The 23,062-nt window shown below is 39.2% G+C and overlaps 1 protein-coding gene and 1 pseudogene across 1 annotated transcript in view; both read left to right on the top strand.

Annotated features, from left to right (window-relative positions):
* LPIN2 (lipin 2) overlaps window positions 1-23,062 on the top strand; it is a 103,215-nt gene that overhangs the window by 58,684 nt on the left and 21,469 nt on the right. Inside the window, exons 2-6 of the mRNA XM_030810689.1 lie at window positions 86-286; window positions 6,738-6,833; window positions 9,983-10,284; window positions 21,469-21,576; window positions 22,578-22,701. Coding sequence (XP_030666549.1) covers window positions 95-286; window positions 6,738-6,833; window positions 9,983-10,284; window positions 21,469-21,576; window positions 22,578-22,701 — 822 coding nt within the window. The 5' untranslated portion in view covers window positions 86-94. The remainder of the gene's footprint in view (window positions 1-85; window positions 287-6,737; window positions 6,834-9,982; window positions 10,285-21,468; window positions 21,577-22,577; window positions 22,702-23,062) is intronic.
* On the top strand, window positions 15,091-16,402 carry LOC100584582 (annotated as a pseudogene).

Below are 23,062 nucleotides of genomic sequence, written 5' to 3'. Positions count from 1 at the left end.
TTTTGTTACGACTGTTATTTCTTTGTCATTATCAGTAGATCACAAATTTAGTGTTAACATCTCATCTAATTTTTGTTTCTTGTAGTCTCAAACCATGAATTATGTGGGACAGCTGGCTGGGCAGGTGATTGTCACTGTGAAGGAACTCTACAAGGGCATTAACCAGGCCACCCTCTCTGGGTGCATCGATGTCATCGTGGTACAGCAGCAGGATGGCAGCTATCAGTGTTCGCCTTTTCATGTTCGGTTTGGAAAGCTGGGAGTCCTGAGATCCAAAGAGAAAGTGGTGAGTGTCCTCAAGGAGAGGAAAAGTCATCCTGAGATTCAAAGAGAAAGTGAGTGAGTGTCCTCAAGGAGTAGAAAAGTCATCCTCTATGAATAAATCGCTATTGTGAGTTTTCTGGGCCTTTTTTTTTTTTTTTAACCTGAATGATGTTGAGACAATGTTACGAGAAGTCAACCTTCATGTATTGCTTTTGAAGTTACTTTGAAAACCACAAAGCTCGACTGCTGAAGTCTCTTCAAGGGAAAGGGAAACTGAAAATTATTATAATAATCTTACATGTTGCAACTCAGAAAAGCAAAACAGAAACTAGATGGGGAAACTTAGGCATATTTAGAAAAAGAAAAGTTCCCTTTACCTTATATAGTATTGTTAAATACTTAGGTTAATACCTTCATACTAATTGTAAATGGAATAGGTTGGTATAATCAAGAAAACACACACACACACACACACACACATTTTTGAGTCGGAGTCTCGCTTTGTTGCTCAGGCTGGAGTACAGCGGTGTGGTCTTGGCTCATTGCAACCTCCGCCTCCCAGGTTCAAGCGATTCTCCTGCCTCAGCCTCCCTAGTGCCTGGGATTACAGGCACATGCCACCATGCCCCCCTAATTTTTTGTATTTTTAGTAGAGATGGGGTTTCACCTTGTTGGCTAGGCTGGTCTCGAACTCGTGACCTCAAGTGATCCACCTGCTTCGGCCTCCCAAAGTTCTGAGATTGCAGGTGTAGAGCCACCGCACCTGGCCATATTTTTTTTTTTTTTTTTTTTTTTGAGACAGAGTCTCGCTCTGTCGCCCACGCTGGAGTGCAGTGGCGCGATCTCGGCTCACTACAAGCTCCGCCTCCCGGGTTCACGCCATTCTTCTGCCTCAGCCTCTCCGAGAGCTGGGACTACAGGCGCCCACCACCACGCCCGGCTAATTTTTTTGTATTTTTAGTACAGACGGGGTTTCACCGTGGTCTCGATCTCCTGAACTCGTGATCCACCCACCTCAGCCTCCCAAAGTGCTGGGATTATAAGCGTAAGCCACCGCGCCCAGCCCATATTTTTTTTTTTTAAAGGAAATTAATTAATGCCACATTTCGTTTGTTTTGACAAAGCTGTAAAAACTTTTGTAATCTAAATTCTGTTGTTGATACCAGGACTTGTCCCCATGTTTGACCGAAATGCCAACCAACAGACCATAGGCTGGTAGACTTTCGTTTGTTTTAGGGAAGATTCATTCAGGAAGAAGATATTAGTGTAGGTTTTTCTTTTTTATATATCCTCTTCAGGTTATGGAGCAGCTGGAAGTTTTGCTAGTATATCTGATGTCAATCAAATTAGAAAACAGAGCTAGTAATAACACTTGGCAGGTGCACAGTAAGATTTCTCTTTCTACTCTTGCCTCGCAGTATCTACTTAAATAACATAGGAAGGCTTTGTCAACATTTTAAAGCACAACAAAAGATCTTCACCATTTTCTGGCACAGACCTAAAAGTATGTGGTAGAGGACCACTGGTGTAAGTTGAAAACATTTATTTTCAGCTTTTTGCTATTTTATATAGCTGATCTTTAAATAGAAATTTCCTTCTGTTTAATTAAACTTAAATGTTATTTTGAGAGTGAAAGAAAATGGATTTCACAAAACTAGATATTCTTTTTCTTTTTTTCCTCCAGGAAAAACATCTCATTTCTAGGTATTACAAAATCAGTTTCCACTGGAGAACCACATTTCAGGGTAGCAGGGCCTGTGTGGTCTGGCCAGAGTCACCCTTTAGAAAGCAAAATCAGTTGCAGTTTACTTAGGGACTTAGAAACTTTCCATTGCAAAACAGTGTTATTTAGCCATAGTTTAGCTTCTCTGAAATTTTTTCTTTCTTTGTGGTAATACCAATAGTACTTTCAGACTGAACCTGTTCTGGGGGAATTGGCAACAAACTGAAATTTCTCATTAGGTGTGTATGGATCTATTGTAAAACTGCTGTTAAGGTATCATCATCATTATTATTATTTTTTTTTTTTGCTGGGATTGTTTTTTATCACATTGGATCAGTGTCTGGCCTTTCAAAATGGAACCTGAAGGCAGATATAAGCATGTATGCATCTGTAAATGGTGATCAAATAGATAAAACACCTTTTCCTGCTTGCTGTGTGCCTCTGACTTAGGAAATAATACAATTCCTGTGCAAAAGCTACACAATCGTGTTACTATCTTGTCAAAACGTTGCATTTTTAATAGGAATGTACCCATGAGACACAAGAAAAGAGAATTTTTTTCCCCCTACTCCCTTAGTATCTCAAAAACCCAAATAATATGTTTGGGAGGAAATGTGGCCATTTGATTTACCAAAACAGCTTTCCTGTGAGAAAACTGAAAAACTGTGAGAGTAAAACTGAAATCATGCCTACTTTGAGATACGCTGGCAATTTGCATTAACTATTTGTCTTATTTTAAGTCAGTTTGGGTTAGGGAAAGCTGGCTATTGATGTGAAAGTAGGACCCCAAATTTTCAAATACGGTTGTACCTATGAAGTGAATTTGAAATCATGACCACCTTAAAACCACTGTTTAGAGTGATGTGGTATAATAATTTTCCCACTGCCATCGATATGTAATTGTTTGGTAGAACAGCAGTACTCCCAGTAAATTTAATAACTTAGGAGTTTACTTTTAGAAGGTAAACATGTACTTGATATTTTAAAATTTATTGATATCAGAAAAAGCTGATTACTTGATTATTTATAAATTTTTTTTTTTTTTTTTTGAGATGGAGTCTCGCTTTGTCGCCCAAGCTGGAGTGCAGTGGGGCAATCTCTGCTTACTGCAACCTCCGCCTCCCTGATTCAAGCTTTTCTCCTGCCTCAGCCTCCCGAGTAGCTGGGATTATGGGCACGTGCTACCACGCCTGGCTGAGTTTTGTATTTTTAGTAGAGATGGGGTTTCTCCATGTTGGCTAGGATGGTCTCAAACTCCTGATCTCAGGTAATCCACCCACCTTGGCCTCCCAAAGTGCTGGGATTACAGGTGTGAGCCACCACGCCTGGTCAGATTATTTATCAAAGTTAAGTAACCCAGTGTATTAAAACTATTTTCATTGCTGATAACAGAAATTTACCCTCTACTAGCTTAGGCAAAAAAAGCCTGCTGTCAGAATTCCCTTTTTCTTTCCCCACCTCTCATCTCTGCTTCCACTTCTGTTTTCTCTCTAATGTAACATGGCCACCAATACCTCCAGGCTCACAGTCTGTCTGTTAACTCATCAACCCCAGTGGAGAGAGAGCTTCCTACAGAAGTATCAGTATTTAGTCTCCCTGTCAAAGGAACAGACATATCTCTGGGACCAGTTTCTGTAGCTGGGAAAGGGATATATTTATTGGCTTTGGACAGCAGCCCACCTCTACTCCCTAAAGCCACACCAGAAATACAGGTTGAGTATCCCTTATCTGAAATGCTTGGGACTAGAGCATTTTGGATTTCAGGTTTTTTTTCATTTTGGGAATATGTACACTATACTTACCGGTTGAGCATCCCAAATCTGAAAATCTGACGTCTGAAGTGCTCCAGTGAGCATTACCTTTGAGTGTCACGTAAATGCTCAAGAAGTTTCAGATTTTTGAGCATTTTTAGATTTCAGATTTTTGGATTTGAGACACTCAGCTTGTATATGATTTGAAACAGGATGAATAGACTCCCAAAAGACATTTGAGATATTCTTACCGAAAGAGTGGTAAGCCAGTTCAAAAGTCTAGTACATTGACTGTTTCTCAGAGATACCAGTTTCATTTCAGCATCTTAGTCCTATGTCATGTTCAGCACAATTAAGCCACAGTGTAAGAAGTAAGACTATATGGAAATGAGAGGTTATTTTTAAAACTGTTTTACTAGAATTTAATACATCAAATTAGTGTCCTTTTTAAAATAATCACCTTGGTGGGAAGAATATGTTCCAACTTGGTGCTCTCTCAAAATATTTTTAAAATCTTTGTGTTGTTGTTGCCTGAAGAGTTCACAGCATATTCTTTTAAGTATTGCCAATATTGGCATAATTTGATGTTAGGTTTAATTTTTGGAAAGACCAAACTATTCTTTTAAGTATTGCCAATATTGGCATAATTTGATGTTAGGTTTAATTTTTGGAAAGACCAAACTATTCTTTTAAGTATTGCCAATATTGGCATAATTTGATGTTAGGTTTAATTTTTGGAAAGACCAAACTCCATTTAAAGTCACACAAAGATGATAAAGTAAGTTGTCACACTGAGACATGTCATACTTGGTCTCTAAAAGTAAGGGCTGTGAAGTGTTAATTTTTCTGAGGTAGTGTATGAATAGTTTAGAGTCTGAATTTGCATGTTAAAGAAGCATTCTTCTATTTTCCCAGCTACACTGGATAAACGGATAGCCTCCAAAAATGAAATTAGTTGCTCAGATTGTCCCAGTTTGACTGTTAGTATATGTCCTTCAAGTTGAGTTCCTTTGAAATGCTCCCATCAGTTTTTGAACCCTTCCTTCTCAGTACCAGAAGGTGTTGCAGAAGAAGCTACTTTCCCTGCCTCAGCTCTGGCATTAATTATTTTACCCCAGTTCCTTTTATTGAAGAATAGTATTTACGAACAAAGATCTGATTATTAGGTGTGCTCGTAACTCCTGAGGTATCATTGCTTCTAGGCAGCCCAAGCCGGCAGAGCTAGGAAATGGGTGGATGTGTGCACGCGTACACACACACACACACACACACACACATCCCCCTGCATCTATATATGAAAATCATGAGTGCACACGGGTTCCTCCAGTTCCCATCCACCATCGCAGGCTTCTTTCCCCCTCCTTATTTATAATTTTTTTCTTTTTCAACAGGAAACATGGCTCTGATTATCATCAGTATATCTGCTTAGTTACTCAATCCTAGGCAACACAAAATAGTTTCAGAATTGCTAACTCAAATCTCTGTGAATGTATTAACTACTGCAGAATATTTGTTTAGAGTAACATATGAAATATGTCTTTAGACTTATAATACAAGTCAAAATACTGTTTCCAAGGTAATTTAGGTTAGTTCCATTCTTCCTCACCCACTTCAGTGTGGTTATGTTATTCATACATAGGAGGTTTTTTTGTTTGTTTTTGTTTTGTTTTGTTTGTTTTTCTTTTTGAGATAGAGTTTCACTCTTGTTGCCCAGGCTGGAGTGCAATGGCGTGATCTCGGCTCACTGCAACCTCCGCCTCCCGGGTTCAAGTGATTCTCCTGCCTCAGCCTCCCTAGTAGCTGGGATTACAGGCGTGTGCCACCATGCCCGGCTGATTTTGTATTTTTGGTAGAGACGGGGTTTCACCATGTTGGTCAGGTTGGTCTCGAACTCTTGACCTCAGGTGACCTGCCCACCTTGGTCTCCCAAAGTACTGGGATTACAAGCATGAGCCACTGCACCCGGCCCATACATAGGAGTTTTATAACAAGCATTTTGACAAAATATGTTGATAAGGTTTGGATGTCACCTCCAAGTCTCATGTTGAAATGTGAACTCCAGTGTTGGAGGTGAGCCTGGTGGGAGGTGTTTGGATCATGGGGGCAGATCCCTCATGGATGGCTTAGCACTATCCACTTGGGGATGAATGAGTTTTTGCTGAGTTGACAAGATCCAATTGTTTTGAAAGTGTGTGGCACCTTTGTGTGGCACCCCCAATCTCTTGCACCTGCTCTCACTATGTGACATGTCTGCCCCCACTTCGCCTTTCACCATGAGTAAAAGTTTTCTGAGTCCTCCCCAGAAACCAAGCAGATGCCAACACCATGCTTGTACAGCCTGCAGAACCATGAGCCAGTTAAACCTCTTTTCTTTATAAATTGCCCAGCCTTGGGTATTTCTTTATAGCAAACACAAAAGTGGCCTAACGCATATGTCTACTTGAATTTTTTTTTTAACATGATATTACTTATTTCATCATTTCACCTGGTTCCTGGGAAAAATGGAACCGCCATCATCAGTGACCAGTCACAGCACTGATTGTCACCTGTTACTTATGTAGTGATCTGTGGGCAGAGCTGTCAGTGAAGTTGTACTTGATGCAGTTGCTCACAGCTCACATCCTGAGGTTCCTGAAACTGTGTGTATCTGAACCGCGTGAGGTGAGGCCTGCCTGTGCCATAACTTGGAAAGTGTGCAAATGTTTGACAGTAATATTTCCCCCATTTTAAATTTGAAAAATATTTTAAAATTTTTATATGTTGTAAAAATAGATGGTGAAACACTTTCTTTCAATTCCTGGTTGTCCGTCTCTCCCTCTGCCAGCTCCATTTGGCTTCTTAGGGGTTAGATAGGGGCAAGTAGCAGTGTTTCTCAGAGGCTGTAGTTCTAGGAACCTCAAAACTATGCTAAGTTTGGCTTGAGAACTCAGAGTTCCGGTTTAGTTTAACTTGAAGGAAAGACTCCTTGAACATTAAGTCATACTTTGTTTCTCCCATAGATTGATATAGAAATCAATGGCAATGCAGTGGATCTTCACATGAAGTTGGGTGACAACGGAGAAGCTTTCTTTGTTGAGGAGACTGAAGAAGAATACGTAAGTTTGCATGGGTCACACCCTTCTTACACAGTGTGCTCAGGCCTCTGGTACAGGGCCCAAACGGACTGTTTAGCAGTTTTTTATGGTTGATTGTACAGAGGATTGTTGTTGGCAAGACAAGCTTTAGTTTTATGTTGAAGAACTAAGCTGTCAAAAAGGAGCTGAAGGGATGAGGAATTTTTCTCCATACAAAGTTTCAGGGTGCAGGGAGCATGCTGAATGCACGTACTTGCACTTTTTGTAAGGGAAGGCACATCACTTTCTAGCTTTAATGAGCTTTCTTAGTGTTGCTTCTGGTTCGCATCTTGACTTGAATACATTCGGTTCTGCCTGAGTAAGGCATTTCTCTTCTGGCTATGTGTTTATCCATATGTGACCTTTCGACTGGGAATCATGTTTACCATTTTGGTTGGGATATTACATCCCTCACCTTGAGTAGTCAGATGAATTAATTTATTATGATCTCAAGAGAGTTAAATTAATTGGCATATATCCTTTTATAAGTGATTGCATGTTTGACTTCTTCTAGCAAACGAGCATGATTTGTTATAATTCCCCCCTCCCCAGCACACACATTCTGTATCTACTGATTTGAACGCTGGTTAACGATGGATTCTTGATGGATTCAGTGTGGATCTTTTTATTTATTTATTAATAATAGATTTTACATTCTCACTGAAGAACTCAGATCACGTAACGTGAATCTTTTTAAAAATTCTTTCAAAGGTATCAGTACATCATTCTTCATAAAGAATAAAATCTCAAATAGCAAAACTGACGAGCATCAAGTTATTAAGGATACAGGACTACTTTTTCGGCTTTAAAGATGAACTTAGAGTTTGATACAATAAATTTACAAAGAAAATTATTACCAAAAACTACAATAGCAAAATGAGATTGTTTATCATTTTTTGATTGAGAAACCAACAACTTAGGTACCAGTATGTAAAGCAGCATTGAAACACTATGATTTATGAAGGGGAAGCTTGATCAGACTGGTGCTTTTTCTAGTTTCTTCATTACTTGTCTTTATAATACCTTGTTTGCATTTAGTTGGCCTGAGCAACATTTTTCCTTATCAGAGACAGAGGCAAAGAGCAGAATGAAACATAATAAATGACATCTGTCAAAAAAATACAACACTTTTTGTATGTTTCTTAAAATTATGTATAATTTCATAACACTGAACTTCTAGATCAGCAGGCACCGTAAGCAAGAGGACTGGGTTATTGATAGTTAACCTCGTTTTCATGGCTTATTCTGACAGTTCCACTAAAAATTATGCTTAGCAAGGACAACTTGGAGAATGTCAACTTTTCAGCCTTTTTCTCCCTATTTCACATATGACCACATTGACCAGAGTTTATCTTGTGTAGTATGCTTCTCTTTAAAATAAAAAATTGTTAATTTATCCAACGAATGTTGGAATTACTAGTCTATGCCACATGCTATGAATACAATATGCTCCTGTTCCTCTAGGGGTTCATCATTTAGAGTAGGATAAAAATGACCAAAAACCCAGTTTGTTGCCATTTATTTGCTTTTTTTCCTCTCAAAATTTTCTCATTTAATTATATGTCATCAACATTCCTTTCAAGTCTAGTTCTAAACCTAACTCTGTGCTTTTAATAGCTGCACAGTATTCCATAGTATGGACATACCACAGTTTGTTTAACCATTTTCTTACTGGTAGGCATTCAGGTTATCTTCATCCCACAAACATTGCTATAACAGAACTAAGAAATACCACCAGAAACAAAAAGAGCTTTAAGTAAAATAAAGATCATTGAATTAAAAATCCTCAAAGTCAGAGACCACAACCTCTCATCTGGGTTTCTTTTGGACATTCAGAATATCTTATTACAGTTTCTCTGTAAGTGTGTGTTGCTGGTGAACACATATTTCTCCTAGGTAAATCAAACTTTAGCTTCAGGGTAGTATGTTTATCCAAGCTAAGTTCAAAAGCTTAATAAAAATTAATTACAGAAACCCATACATTTTCAGAACTATTGTTTAAAAGCTTGAGTATTTTAAATTATATGAGGTTAATTTTTTTGTTGTTGTTTGTTTGTTTTGAGATGGAGTCTTGCTCTGTTGCCCAGGCTGGAGTGCAGTGGCATGATCTTGGCTCACTGCAACCTCCCCCTCCCAGGTCCAAGCAATTCTTCTGCCTCAGCCTCCTGAGTAGCTGGGATTACAGGCATGCATCACCATGCCCAGCTAATTTTGTATTTTTAGTAGAGACAGGGTTTCACCACGTTAGCCAGGCTGGTCTCAAACTCCTGACCTCAGGTGATCCACCTGCCTCTGCCTCCCAAAGTGCTGGGATTGCAGGCATGAGTCACCACGTTCTGCCTGGAGTTAATTTTTATCTCTATTATGTACCTTCCATTTCCTCTGATGATACAAAAAGGAATGAAACAAATGGCTAAGACATGAATTTACTGAACACCAGACTTGATCATTTATTTAGTATTAAGAGTTTGACTGCTTCTAAATATTGGGCCTTATTTTCTTCTTTTGAATTCCTACAGGAAGGAATATTTCTTTTTTTTTAAACATAAATGCTTTATGGTTTAAAACTTTACTAATGTCATTTGTTATAGGATATTGTCTCTAATTGCCTTTCTCCAATTAATTTGGCAAAACATAAGCATTGGCCACTCTGTATCACTGCATCCTCGCGTCACTCACCTGTCCTGCTACCCTTTGTCTGATGCAGTGTCCTTAATCTCTGCCTTCTGCTTTGTTGTGTTCTGAATGTTCTGTGTGAGTTCTTGAGAGAGTCCTTTGTAACACCTCCTGAGATGGTTGCTGCTGCTTTGATCTTTGCTTTGTGAAGAATTTAATGGGCTTAGCCTTAATTATGGCTTTGGGGTGTTCCATGCTGACTTGGCATGTCAGTTCCTTCAGATGGACTCGGTTACATGTACCCAAGTGGGCTAGTACTTAGCTGCCTCACAGGGGAAAGACCTCCTCAGAGTACAGTAGGCAGCGCCTTAGTTCAGTGGGACTTTCTTGCCTTTAGGGAATATGTATTTTTTTTTTTTTTTACCACTGTGAAAATTCATATATCCAAAATATTACTGCTTTAATTCACTGTCGAGTTTGTCTTGGATAACTTTTCTTTCTCCATTCTCCTCAAGGAAAAGCTTCCTGCTTACCTTGCCACCTCACCAATTCCTACTGAAGATCAGTTCTTTAAAGATATTGACACCCCTTTGGTGAAATCGGGTAGAGATGAAACACCATCTCAGAGTTCAGACATCTCACACGTCTTGGAAACAGAGACAATTTTTACTCCAAGTTCTGTGAAAAAGAAAAAACGAAGGAGAAAGAAATACAAACAGGACAGTAAGAAGGAAGAGCAGGCCGCCTCTCCTGCTGCAGAAGACACATGTGATGTAGGCGTGAGCTCCGACGATGACAAGGGGGCCCAGGCAGCACGGTAGGGCTCTCAGCCTGGGAAGGGTCTTGTGCGAGTACCTAGAGTTCATGTGAAGCCAGGAGCTGCCAGTTTTTTTATGGATACACAGTGTGAGGTTTGGGCTTGTTTTCCCCCTTTACGGTTTATTGTGGAACCGAGCAGCAAAGGCAGTTTCTTTGTTCCTTTCAACTATTCTATAAATATGCTACTGAAATGTCATTTGTAGCAGACTGGTTGTGTGTTTCTTTTCATAAAGAAGTTTCCAGGTGCCAAATAAGTTCTAAGTCAAAAGATCTGAATTAGTGATTGGCCCCTGGGTGAGCAGATACGGATGGACACCATGTCATCTCTGGGATTTCCCTACCCAGTGGCCTTAGGCTTGGTATCTTTTTCCTGAGGAGTTGAGTTTTGTTTTGTTGGAATTGAAAAGGAAGGATTTTTATTTTTTTACTTGAGCACTTGATTGCTGCTTATTTACCTGCTCTGTAGAGGAGCTCATTGTATGCCATTTTTCATGTCAGCACCGCTTGGGGTTGAAAGGTAGCAGTTGGGAGTAGAACGTGTTTTCTCATTCAAGATTCCGTTTTCTTCCACCTGTTGTACTCAGTGGCCACCTTGGCACTAGGACCATGGTGGGGATTCTCTTTATTGGTGACGACTGGACAGGAAGCTGCTGCCCACGAGTGGCCCTGCATTTCCAGACTCTCTATTTGTGGAGGGAGCTGCTGGTCCACTCGTGTGTTTTCACCCCATTGCCGAAAAGAGGTCACACCCTACTTCCTGGAAAATGGTGATATTCAAGTGTTTTTCATCCTAGAATAGATGGAGATAATTTCTTTCACTAGCTATGGAAACCAAATATATATATCAAGAGTAAACTCTACCTCAATCTAGTATGTGTTTTATTTGTCAGTCTTTTGTTTTAAATGGTCAAATCAGGAAAAAAATACGCTTTGTATTGTTTTGTTTTGTTTTTTAATTGAGACAGGTTCTCCCTGTGTTGCCCAGGCTGGAGTGCAGTGGTGCAATCATAGCTCACTGTAACCTTGAACTCCCAAACTCAAGCAGTCCTCCCACCTCAGCCTCCCAAGTAGCTAGGACTTTATGTGCTTACCCCTATACCCGGCTAGTTTTTAAAAATTTTCTGTAGAGATGGGGTCTTGCTATGTTGCCCAGGCTGGTCTCAAATTCCTGGCCTCAAGCAACTCTCCTGCCTCAGCCTCCCAAAGTGCTGAGATTACAGGCATGAACCACTGAGCCCAGCAAAAAATGTTAATATAGTATTAGTATATTATAATTATACTGCATAATGAATAACACAGTATAATCCTTTTTTGTAAAACAATTTTCTAAAATTTTGAAATTTAGATTTTAAATCTTAGAATTAAACATCTACATTTGATAGTAATTTTTTACAATTCGATATTATAAGTAACATAGCCATTTTTAATACATGAAATTTTTTTCTACTCTTGTTTTATTGCTCACTGGCTGTCATGTCTGTGGTGTTCTGTCTTACTCCTCCCACGCTGAATATGTAACACTTTGATTTCAGTTCTGATAGAATGCAGAATTTCTCCAGTAGAACTAAATAACAAAAGATGGAAAGCAATAGTGGAAAAGTATGTTAAGCTCTACAAACGAGAGTACACTATATTTACAAAATTTTAAAATCCTGAATGAATCAATAAATTTAGGTAATTTTTTTGTCAGTGTCAAAATACTAGCTGAAGAAGAGTTTCATCATAGATGTTCTGAACTCAACTTTTATATATCATTGATTCCCAAAGAAATTTAAGCTGATAAAAAGTACCAGAATTTCTTAAAAAGAGACTCTTCCTGTCCTTTTCCTTCCTTCCTTTCAGTCTTTTAAAGGTTATTTGTCCTTCTCTTCCCTAGGAGAATAAAGTATGATAATTTTTACTTTTCTACTGCTTGACTTCAGGAATATTAAAAACATTATTATTATTATTATTTTTTGAGACGGAGTTTCGCTCTTGTTGCCCAGGTTGAAGTGCAATGGCGCAATCTCGGCTCACCACAACCTCCGCCTCCCAGGTTCAAGCGATTCTCCTGCCTCAGCCTCCCTAGTAGCTGGGATTACAGGCATGTGCCACCACGCCCACCTAATTTTGTATTTTTAGTAGAGATGTGGTTTCTCCATGTTGGTCAGGGTGGTGTCGAACTCCTGACCTCAGGTGATCTGCCCGCCTCGGCCTCCCAAAGTTCTGGGATTACAGGCATGAGCCACTGCGCCTGGCCTAAAAACATTATTAAAAGACCAGGCATGGTAGCCCATGCCTGTAATCCCAGTACTTTGGGAGGCCAAGGCGGGAGGATCACCTGAGGTCAGGAGTTGGAGACCAGCCTGGCCAACATGGTGAAACTCCATCTCTACTAAAAATACAAAAATTAGCTGGGTGTGGTGGCAGGCTAATTACTCAGGAGGCTGAGGCAGGAGAATCACTTGAACCTGGGAGGTGGAGGTTACAGTGAGCTGAGATCACACCACTGCCCTCCAGCCCGGGTGACAGAGCAAGACTCCGTCTTTAAAAAAAAAAAAAAATTATAAACAATTTCCTTTAAAAGTTTTGTCTAATGTATAGTAAAGTGTGTAGGTGGGCAAGAAACATGTATTCTTTTGAGAAAAACTTGAAATGCTTACACATCTTAAGTTTTATTAGGATCAGCCTTGTAATGCTCCCAGTGCTCCGTTGTTGAAAATATTTTTACCAACTAAAATTCTTCCAAGATCTACCAAAAAGAGCACTGAAGTAATGCTTTTGTCTTAAAATTTTGTTGATGTGTGTCCTTTGTCAGACATAATAGAGCAACGTTTAGAATTCCTGAACAACCTACAGCTTGGGAAATTAAAACAATTTCTAAAACATATGCCAAGTTCCCTACTAAATTGTACAAGAATCATTATTCTAAAGGAATTTGCAAATGAATGTTGTAAGCCAATGCATTGCAGAAATATTAGTACATACCTTGTTTTTCCTGATGGTGTGAAAGGCTGTATCCACTGTGTACTGATGTGGTTGACAGGTATGAATGGCTGCCAGCCTATCTCTAAGCCAGTAGCTTGCTGGCTTGGTAAGCAGGCATGTCACAACACACATAAGTAAGCTAGGGCCTTGCTGTTTTCAGGAGGTTGGTGGTTTGCTTTTTCATTAGGTTACCATGAAATAATTGATGCTGCCACCCGAAGGAACTCTTCCATGAAATTTCCTTAAAATAGAATCTGCTTAAATAATACAGCCAACAGAAATTAGGACTTTAAAAAAAGAAAACAAAATGTAAACATCTGTGAAAATTTAGGTTGTTTTCTGAAATAAGCACTGAGCTAAAAGGTAGACAGACTGGGCCTATTATAGATTGTAGAACAGTAGCCTCTTCATCACTCAGGGCGTTGGTTTCTTAATCTATAAAGTGAGAGGGTCGAAGGGGCCTTAAAAGGCCCCTTTCAGCTCAGCACCTAGACTCTAATATTATTTGAGGGAAGCTATTTACAGTCATTAGCAGCATATGAAACGACGTGTTCAAAATCTAAGAGAAAAAGAATAGGAAATCAATTGCTTTTGCAGTCGTGAGGACTAGGAATTATGTGGCGTTGCAGAATTTGCAGTTTTCCTATAGCATATTCTCAGCCCCTAACCATTTAGAAAAGAAATTATTTTTCCAGAGAAGATAAATGCATAAAATAGGTTTCTCTTTTGTTTTGACAAATGGCATTTCGTTTAAACTCTTTACTTTTCAAGAATTTTGTAGATAATAGAATTAAGGTTAATTGAGGCTCCTTGAAGGAGGCAGATGGAAGAGGGAATCATTCTTTAAAGCAGATTGCTATAGCACAGCTGGAAGAAACTCATTTCTGGAAATTGGAGAGCTTTAAACTATACAGGGCTTTAAAAAACTGTACCTATTAAGTCTCCCTCCCTTCCTAAAGGTGGGCCTTGGGCTTAAATATAACATAGAAGCCTTGTTTGTCCTTCTAGAGGATGGATGGATGTCTTTGTGTGAGAGAGAGATTAAAAACATTGCACCTAGGCATATGTAGCCTTTTGGAGGGAAGAGACCCTGCATATTGGATGGTGTTCTAGCATAATCTTGAGTGCAAATATATGAAACATGCCACTGACGGAAATATTTCAAATACCCAGCAATAGCAAAAATGGAGGCTCAATATCAAACCATCAGAAAGGAGTCTCAACTTTGAATCCTCTAAAGCAAACTTACTTAAAAAGTGATATCTGGGAGCTAAATCCAGGGAGCCTAAGACTTTTCACAGATAGCACCTACTGCTCTGATAATCTGCATACTTCATCTCCTGATCGGTAATTGGCTTCTAGAGAACCCTCCATGTTCTTCTGGGGTAAGTGTAGATACTCAGGGTGACATGGATCTTACAGATGCTCCCTGCCTTTTCTCTCCTTCGTTTCTGACACAGAACACAGAGAGAAGTATTGCAGGGCTCCATTTGTCTTATGGGAAATGCTCTGTATCCAAATGCCAGCTGAGATCATTAGCCACGCTGAAATTCATTGACTAGTACTGTGCTAAAGTTGCTGCTAGACATTGTTAACTGAGTTAGTGATCTTTGGTTATGGTGGTTAGCAACCCCACTTATCTATTACATACTACCAGTGAAATAGTTTAAAATTCATGTTGCACCTATAATTTATCCCACATAAATAATTCAGGCTATTTATTTTGGCATTCAATTGATTTTTTTCTCACTTTAAAAAACTGAGGTATAGAGACTGGTGCTAACAACACGGGATTGGTTAACGCATCCTCTTGCCGTTCCCGGTGTTGGGGCCTTGCCTGTGACAGTGGGAAAAAAAAATGGCCTTGCTGTGCTACAACCGGAGCTCTGGTCAGCGCTTTGATCCTGAGACCAATTCCGACAATGCTTGCACATATCACCCAGGTGTTCCAGTCTTTCACGATGCATTAAAGGGTTGGTCTTGCTGTAAGAGAAGAACAACTGATTTTTCTGATTTCTTAAGCATTGTAGGCTGTACAAAAGGTAGACGTAATAGTGAAAAGCCACCTGAGCCAGTCAAACCTGAAGTCAAGACTACTGAGAAGGAACTATCTGAATTAAAACCCAAATTTCAGGAACACATTCAAGCCCCTAAGACAGTAGACACGATAAAAAGACCAAGCCCAGATGAACCGATGACAAATCTGGAATTAAAAATATCTGCCTCCCTAAAACAAGCACTTGATAAACTGTCGTAAGCGAATGAAGAAAATAAGAAAGAAGAAGACAGTGATGAAATTAAGATTGGGACCTCATGTAAGAGTGGAGGGTGAGGCCGGGCGCAGTGGCTCACGCTTATAATCCCAGCACTTTGGGAGGCCGAGGCGGGCGGATCACGAGGTCAGGAGATCGAGACCACGGTGAAACCCCGTCTCTACTAAAAATACAAAAAAAATTAGCCGGGCGTGGTGGCGGGCGCCTGTAGTCCCAGCTACTCGGAGAGGCTGAGGCAGGAGAATGGCGTGAACCCGGGAGGCGGAGCTTGCAGTGAGCCGAGATCGCGCCACTGCACTCCAGCCTGGGCGACAGAGCGAGACTCCGTCTCAAAAAAAAAAAAAAAAAAAGAGTGGAGGGTGTTCAAAGACATATCGGGGTCTAGAGAGTCTAGAAGAAGTCTGTGTATATCATTCTGGAGTACCTGTTTTCCATGAGGGGATGAAGTACTGGAGCTGTTGTAGAAGAAAAACTTCTGGTTTTAATACATTCTTAGCCCCAGAGGGCTGTACAAAAGGGAAACACATGTGGACTAAAAAAGATGCTGGGAAAAAAGTTGTTCCATGTAGACATGACTGGCATCAGACTGGAGGTGAAGTTACCATTTCCGTACTGGCTAAAAATTCACTTCCAGAACGTAGTCGAGTAGAAGCAAGTAGCACATTGTTAAATGTGCATATTGTATTTGAAGGAGAGAAGGAATTTGATCAAAATGTGAAATTATGGGGTGTGATTGATGTAAAGCGAAGTTATGTAACTATGACTGCAAGGAAGATTGAAATCACTATGAGAAAAGCTGAACTGATGCAGCGGGCAAGCCTTGAACTGCTTGCAGCTAAAAAGCAGGAAAAACAAAAAGACGACACAACAGATTGAGTGGGAGATGGGAGGAAGGCTATTACATATTTCAGAATTTTTAGTACTGTGTGAAGTGGTGGCTTGCTGCTGTCATCTTTTGTTTTGTTGTTGTGTTACTGAATGTGGCATTTCAGGTTTAACATTAGGTTCTTAAAAGCCAAAGTCAGTTTATCTTTTTGTGCCTCTCATCTTTCTTTTGTGTTATGTAAGATTGATTATTCATTTCTGCCTACTGGTAGGAACCATAGTTGTGTCCTATACTTGAAGAGGCTGGAAAATAGCCCGTAACCATAATTGCAGTATTTCTTTGTATTTCTCTGTTAAGCAAAGAAATATTAAGGAACATGTTTTTTTATGTCTTTATAGTATTCCATAATTAGTAAAGCAAGATGAAATGTCCAATTTTAATCAGTTGTTTTCATGGATTTGTGTTCTTACAGTACTTTAAAATATTTAAGGAAGAGATGAAGCTCTGCAATTTTTTCTATGTGGGATGATTACTTTTTTAAGGAGGATTAATTCTGAGGTAGTATAGTAAGTAAAGGGGAATATATGAATTGTTAACAAATTAGAATTTGTTTACAACTACTTGAATTTTTAAATTATGTCAAAACTTATATTACTTGCCAAGCAGTATGATGTAAGAGTATAGGAAACATAAATAAGAATACAGAGGTATCAATTTGGTTAAAATTTACCATTTTATAAGACTAAGCAATAATCTTAAAAACCTCTTCCCTGAATATTTAAATATGTTTGTATGGTGTTATGACTAATTGTTACTGATTTACAGACTAAGCCCTCTTAAAACCTTTAGTTAAATATAAAAAGAAATTATATATATCTTGCCTCCCTGATGGGAAACTATATAAAATTGTAGACTTAAAAGGTTTGTGGAGGCCGGGCGCGGTGGCTCATGCCTGTAATCCCAGCACATTGGGAGGCTGAGGCGGGTGGATCGTGAGGTCAGGAGATCGAGACCATCCTGGCTAACATGGTGAAACCCTGTCTCTACTAAAAATACAAAAATTAGCTGGGCATAGTGGCAGGCGCCTGTAGTCCCAGCTACTCAGGAGGCTGAGGCAGGAGAATGGCATGAACCCGGGAGGTGGAGCTGGCAGTGAGCCGAGATTGTGCCACTGCACTCCAGCCTGGGCGACAGAGCCAGACTCCGCCTCAAAAAAGGTTTGTGGAAATACATTAGGATATCAGAAAACTAAATATATGGAGTTGCTTTATGACTATTGCATATTAAATAAAATAGCTTAATTGTTTTGGAGTTTTTCTTTTTTTTTTTGAGACGGAGTCTCGCTCTGTCGCCCAGGCTGGAGTGCAGTGGCGCAATCTCGGCTCACTGCAAGCTCCGCCTCCCGGGTTCACGCCATTCTCCTGCCTCAGCCTCTCCGAGTAGCTGGGACTACAGGCGCCCGCCACCACGCCCGGCTAATTTTTTTGTGTTTTTTTTTAGTAGAGACGGGGTTTCACCGTGGTCTCGATCTCCTGACCTCGTGATCCGCCCGCCTCGGCCTCCCAAAGTGCTGGGATTACAAGCGTGAGCCACCGCGCCAAGTCATGAAGAGCTTCACAATTCTAGTGATAGTGTTTATTATTATATATTGTGCTTTATTTATATTAAATATAAGTAACTCAGAATTAGATCGTTTGGATAGGTTTTGACACAGTGCAGAGCTTAAGAAGAAAAATTAGGAAATATTCTGAAGGCCAGAACTCTGGAAGAACTTAGAAAGTTTGGGAATAAATTAAACTTACATAGATTTAAAATTAAAAGGATTTTATTTCCCAAACCCCTTGAGTCTTTTCTTTTCCTTGGTATTTATGGGATTCTTACAAAGAAAAATTTACAGAAGTACTATTTTCGTTTATAAAGCATATATATCATTCTACTACCATTAGTTGTAGTTAATATAATTTTTAAAAGGTTTAGCTCTGTTACAAAAAACAAAAAGATCTGGCAGCCAGACTTTCATGATGTTACATAATGACAAGAATCTCTGGGCAGTGAAATTTGGACCCACATGGAGTACATAAATATCTAATACCTGGAGATGTATTTAAAATTTTTCAATTTATCTTCCATGATTTAGGAACCATTTAGAGACATGAAGTCTTTATGGGTTGGGGGAAAGGTTGATACTTAGTTTGATTAAAGGTAATGATTAATATGCCTTTTTGTTAATACTTCCTTCTGAGGCTGTTTTCCCCTAAAAAGTATCTTAATCTGTTAAATATAATTGAAATATTATTTGAAGCAGTGAGTTATTGTAACCTCAGATTAGTTACATTGATCAAAACATTGATTTATACACACACACACACACACACACACACACACACACACACACACACAGATAGCTTTTATATTTAGTCTGGTTACATTAGTGACCATGGTATTTCCTTTCTTCTTAAGGAGCCTTTGAATTTCTTGTCCAGATAAAAATCTGAATGATATTTATCTTAGACTCATACATAAAGGGACACAGTTACCATTAGGTAGCATATGTTTTACTATCGGTTTGTCAAAAAAGTTAATAAAAAATGCTTATTGATTTGTTTCTCTAAAGAAAAAGACAAAAAACAACAAAAACTGAGGTATAATTTACATACAGCAATATTCACAGACCGTAAGTGTGCAGTTCAGTGCATTTTGGCAGTCATATACATCCATGTAACCTCCGTTAGCTTTTGAATTGGAAAAATGTTAGGCTTAGAAAATGATGCGGAATTTGAAAGATGTGATGTTGTAGCACATCTGTGAGGGCTGGAGTGCCCTGTTCACACTGGCTGTGAACCTGAGCCTCCGAGCCCCCAGCCCTGACTGAAAGTCACCGTTTACTTCTTTTGCTCAGTTCTGATGTATTAGCAAAACAGAATCAGTGCTTGTGCTGTTTTCTTCACATTCTACTGTGTACGCTCCACTATAGCCTCATGTCACGTGCTTAGTTTGTTACTCTGTCATGGTTTGCCTTTCAGGTCCCTGTTCTAAGGCATACCTGCCATTTTGAAAGTTCCTAACAGGTTTCTGGAATTCTATTTTAATAAAGGAATCTTAGGACTGAAAGGGATCTCAACATAAATCTTTTCTATCACTGTAGTGGGCCTAGACTAATGGGCTGTATTTTTGTCAGGATATGACCAAAAAAGGCCATCTCTTGTCTTCCTGGGGCTGTGAATTCAGGTGGTACCTGATCGCTCTTTCAGTATTTTACTAAATCCTGTTTGCTTTGCTGAATTCTTCTTGGCTTACCTTTTATACTGCAGTGAAATATGTCCCAAAAGTAAAATATTTGTAATATAAAAATTTCAGTTAGAAATTTGTGTGACTTTTACATTGTTCTTTTCAGACTACTTTCACGTATGGATAGTGATGGGTCAAGCTGATGTGTCCTTTCAGAGTGGGCAAATAAGGACCATTCACAAACCTGATTTTCCCTTTCTCAGGGGAAAATTTGCCTTTTGATATTCCTTTATTGAGAAATAGAGTACTTTTTCCTAGATGTCTTTCTCAGGCATATGTTTCCTCCCCTTCAATGAGTGGTATGCCAGAGTAAGGCCCTAGAGAAAGAAGACCAGAGTTAGGAAAACCTTAAATTAAAAGATTAAGCTATGTGGAAAAACTGTTACATGTCAGAGTTAGTGGTAAATAAGACGTAAGTTAGATTAAGGTATAAAGGAAGAAAAGTAATGTTAAAAAATAACCTGGTTTTCTATCCCTGTTTTTAGTCCAGCAAACTAAGTGATGTGGATATTCTCATTTACATTTATTATATGTCCTATTAGAACATTGAATTTTCTATAAGAAGCCTTTAAACTTGTATAATGTGGCGCTTTATGCTTTGCAGAGTTTTGTTTGTTTTTGAGATGGAGTCTCTCTGTCACCCAGGCTGGAATGCAGTGGTGCGATCTCGGCTCACTGCAACCTCTGCCTCCTGGGTTCAAGCAATTCTCTGCCTTAGCCTCCCAAGTAGCTGGGATTACAGGTGCCCGCCACCACACCCGGCTAATTTTTGTATTTTTAGTAGAGACAGGGTTTCACCATCTTGGCTAGGCTGGTCTTGAAGCCCTGACCTCGTGATCTACCCGCCTCGGCCTTTCGAAGTGCTGGGATTACAGGCATGAGCCACTGTACCCGGCCAGAGTCTTTCTTTGTGCTTTTCTTTTTATTTTTCAGAGATTTCAACATGCTACACCGTGTAACTCTCACATTGACTCTGAAGTAGACAGGACAAGTGATAAATTTCCAACTAAAGATGAAAACGGGGGCCCACAGTGCTTCTGAGGGATGTTTTCAAGGTTATATGGCAAGGTAGTTATAGTAACTCTGAAAATTTAAGAAGCCAACAGGTAAATTGATTAAAACCTTATTAGCAGTAGTGTAACCCCCTACCCAAGGTCCTTTTATGAATCTTAAAAGCATTTGTCATTTTTGGTATCCTCTTGTTCACATCTCCACATCTTGTAGATTCCAAGTAAAGGAAACCTTCTCAGATAATCCTTGGGCCAAACAAAGAAGAAAATTAGTCCCAAGGTTTTAAGAGGTTAGGGTATTTTTAAAATTTTGAGCCATAGATCTTGTTTGTCTTCAGCTAATATACATTTTCAAATGTATTCAGTAGAATGGGGAGAGCAGTGGAAAGAATAAGGGCTTACTTGTTTTGAATCCAACTACTTCCTATCTTTTTTACTTTGAGCAAGTTACTAAATTTCTCTGGATCCTTGATTACTTAATATCTACAATGAAATATTACCTCATTTTGTAAGGATTGAATGAAATAGACATAAAGCCTTAGTTTTCTTTTAGCCTTTGAATCACCGTTAAGGGATGGAAAAAAGAGAAATCACATTTCTCTTTTGTCCTCACCCTATTTATTCCGTATGTGAATAGTGATTGTGGTGTTTTATAGTGGATGGCATTGGTGTATTCCCCTTCTCCTTCATATATTTTAAAAAGAGTTAGTAATCATTTGCCCCTCTTCATTTTTATTGTAATCAGTAGGTTTGGGGGATCTTTTAAAGCTGACAAGAATGTCATCGTTCCTGCCTTTCTTTGGTTTCTCCTTTCACAGAGGATCTTCAAATGCTTCCTTGAAAGAAGAAGAATGTAAAGAGCCTTTACTCTTCCATTCTGGGGATCATTACCCCTTATCTGACGGAGATTGGTCCCCTTTAGAGACGTAAGTATCTTTGAAATTTCTTGGTTTCTTGAAAGAGGAAGGAAGATGTATTAATTAGCTTTTCTGTTAATCTACAGTAATGATATTTCCCATTTCTCTTTCACACAGCCAAGGAACTGAATGTTTACTTTTAACATAAATATGAGTCTTTTCTCTCAATAGTTATTTTTTTTCTAAATTTGATCTGACTTACTCTAACAGTGTTGGCCAGTTGTACATCTGTATAATCAGCATGGAATTTAGCCATCTACAGTTATTTTTTTTTTTTTCTTTTTCTTTTTCTTTTTAGTAGAGACAAGGTCTCGCTCTGTTGCCCAGCCTGGAGTGCAGTGGCACACTCATAGCTCACTGCAGCCTAAACCCCTGGGCTCGAGTGATCCTCCCACTCAGCCTCCTGAGTGACTGGGACTACAGGCATGCACCACTGTGCTCAGCTAAGTTTTAAATTTTTTGTAGAGACAGAGTCTCGCTATTTTGCCCAGGCTATTCTTGAACTCCTGGCCTCAGGTGATCCTCTCGCCTTGGCCTCCCAAAGCACTGGGATTACAGACATGAGACATTGTGCCCACTCATCTGCAATTCTTAAAAATTCTCATCTTTTAGTGTCAACTGTTGGCTGTAACTGAATAATATAGTGAAAAAAAGTATAGTCATAACTGTTTATTCTGCAATCAAATCCTCGGGTGTTACGTTAATTTGCCTGCTTTTCCTTTCCTACAAAATTATCTTCTTTCTCATTGATTTCTTGTGAAAAGCAAATGAGATTATGAATCTACAGTGTTTACAAAGGACCTGGTAAGTCCTCTTAAATACTGGTTGGTGTCATTTTTATTATTAAAGAACTCAAGTGGAAGAAATAATTGATGCTGCCTTCCATAGAGTTTTTATATATGCAGGATAAAGTCAAAATATTCAAATTTGTTTCTTTTAATCTGTCAGGCTCAGCAAGACTGAAGGTTTCCCGACTTTCAAGTCATCATGTGTCTTTGTTCTCTTTGCAGCACCTATCCCCAGACAGCGTGTCCTAAGAGTGATTCAGAGCTGGAGGTGAAACCTGCTGAGAGCCTGCTCAGATCAGAGTCTCACATGGAGTGGACGTGGGGCGGATTCCCAGAGTCCACCAAGGTACTCGGGTTTACTTGCCTGTGGAAAGTGTCTGATTAAACAAGTGAAGAATCCCTCCACCCATAAGTAAAGGAGGCAATTTCTGACTGGGCTCTCATGAATATAAATGATAGTGCCCTCATGTCATAAAAGTAAATTCAAAGTTAACATTTTTTGTAACATTTGGACTATATATTTGCAACCGAAGGAATTCAGTAGTATTTTGTGTATATTTCTATTTACTGAATAATAATGATTGTTAATTATTATAAGGAAATTTTAAAAGCACCTTAAAATAAACTAAAATTTTCAAACTCAATTTTTGTTTTTTATTTTTTTGGAGACAGAGTTCTTGCTCTGTCATCCAGGCTGGAGAGCAGTG

The sequence above is a fragment of the Nomascus leucogenys genome, chromosome 4 (genome assembly GCF_006542625.1).
Source record: "Nomascus leucogenys isolate Asia chromosome 4, Asia_NLE_v1, whole genome shotgun sequence".
Taxonomy (NCBI): Eukaryota; Metazoa; Chordata; class Mammalia; order Primates; family Hylobatidae; genus Nomascus; species Nomascus leucogenys.
This window is presented reverse-complemented; position numbering and strand designations above follow the sequence as displayed.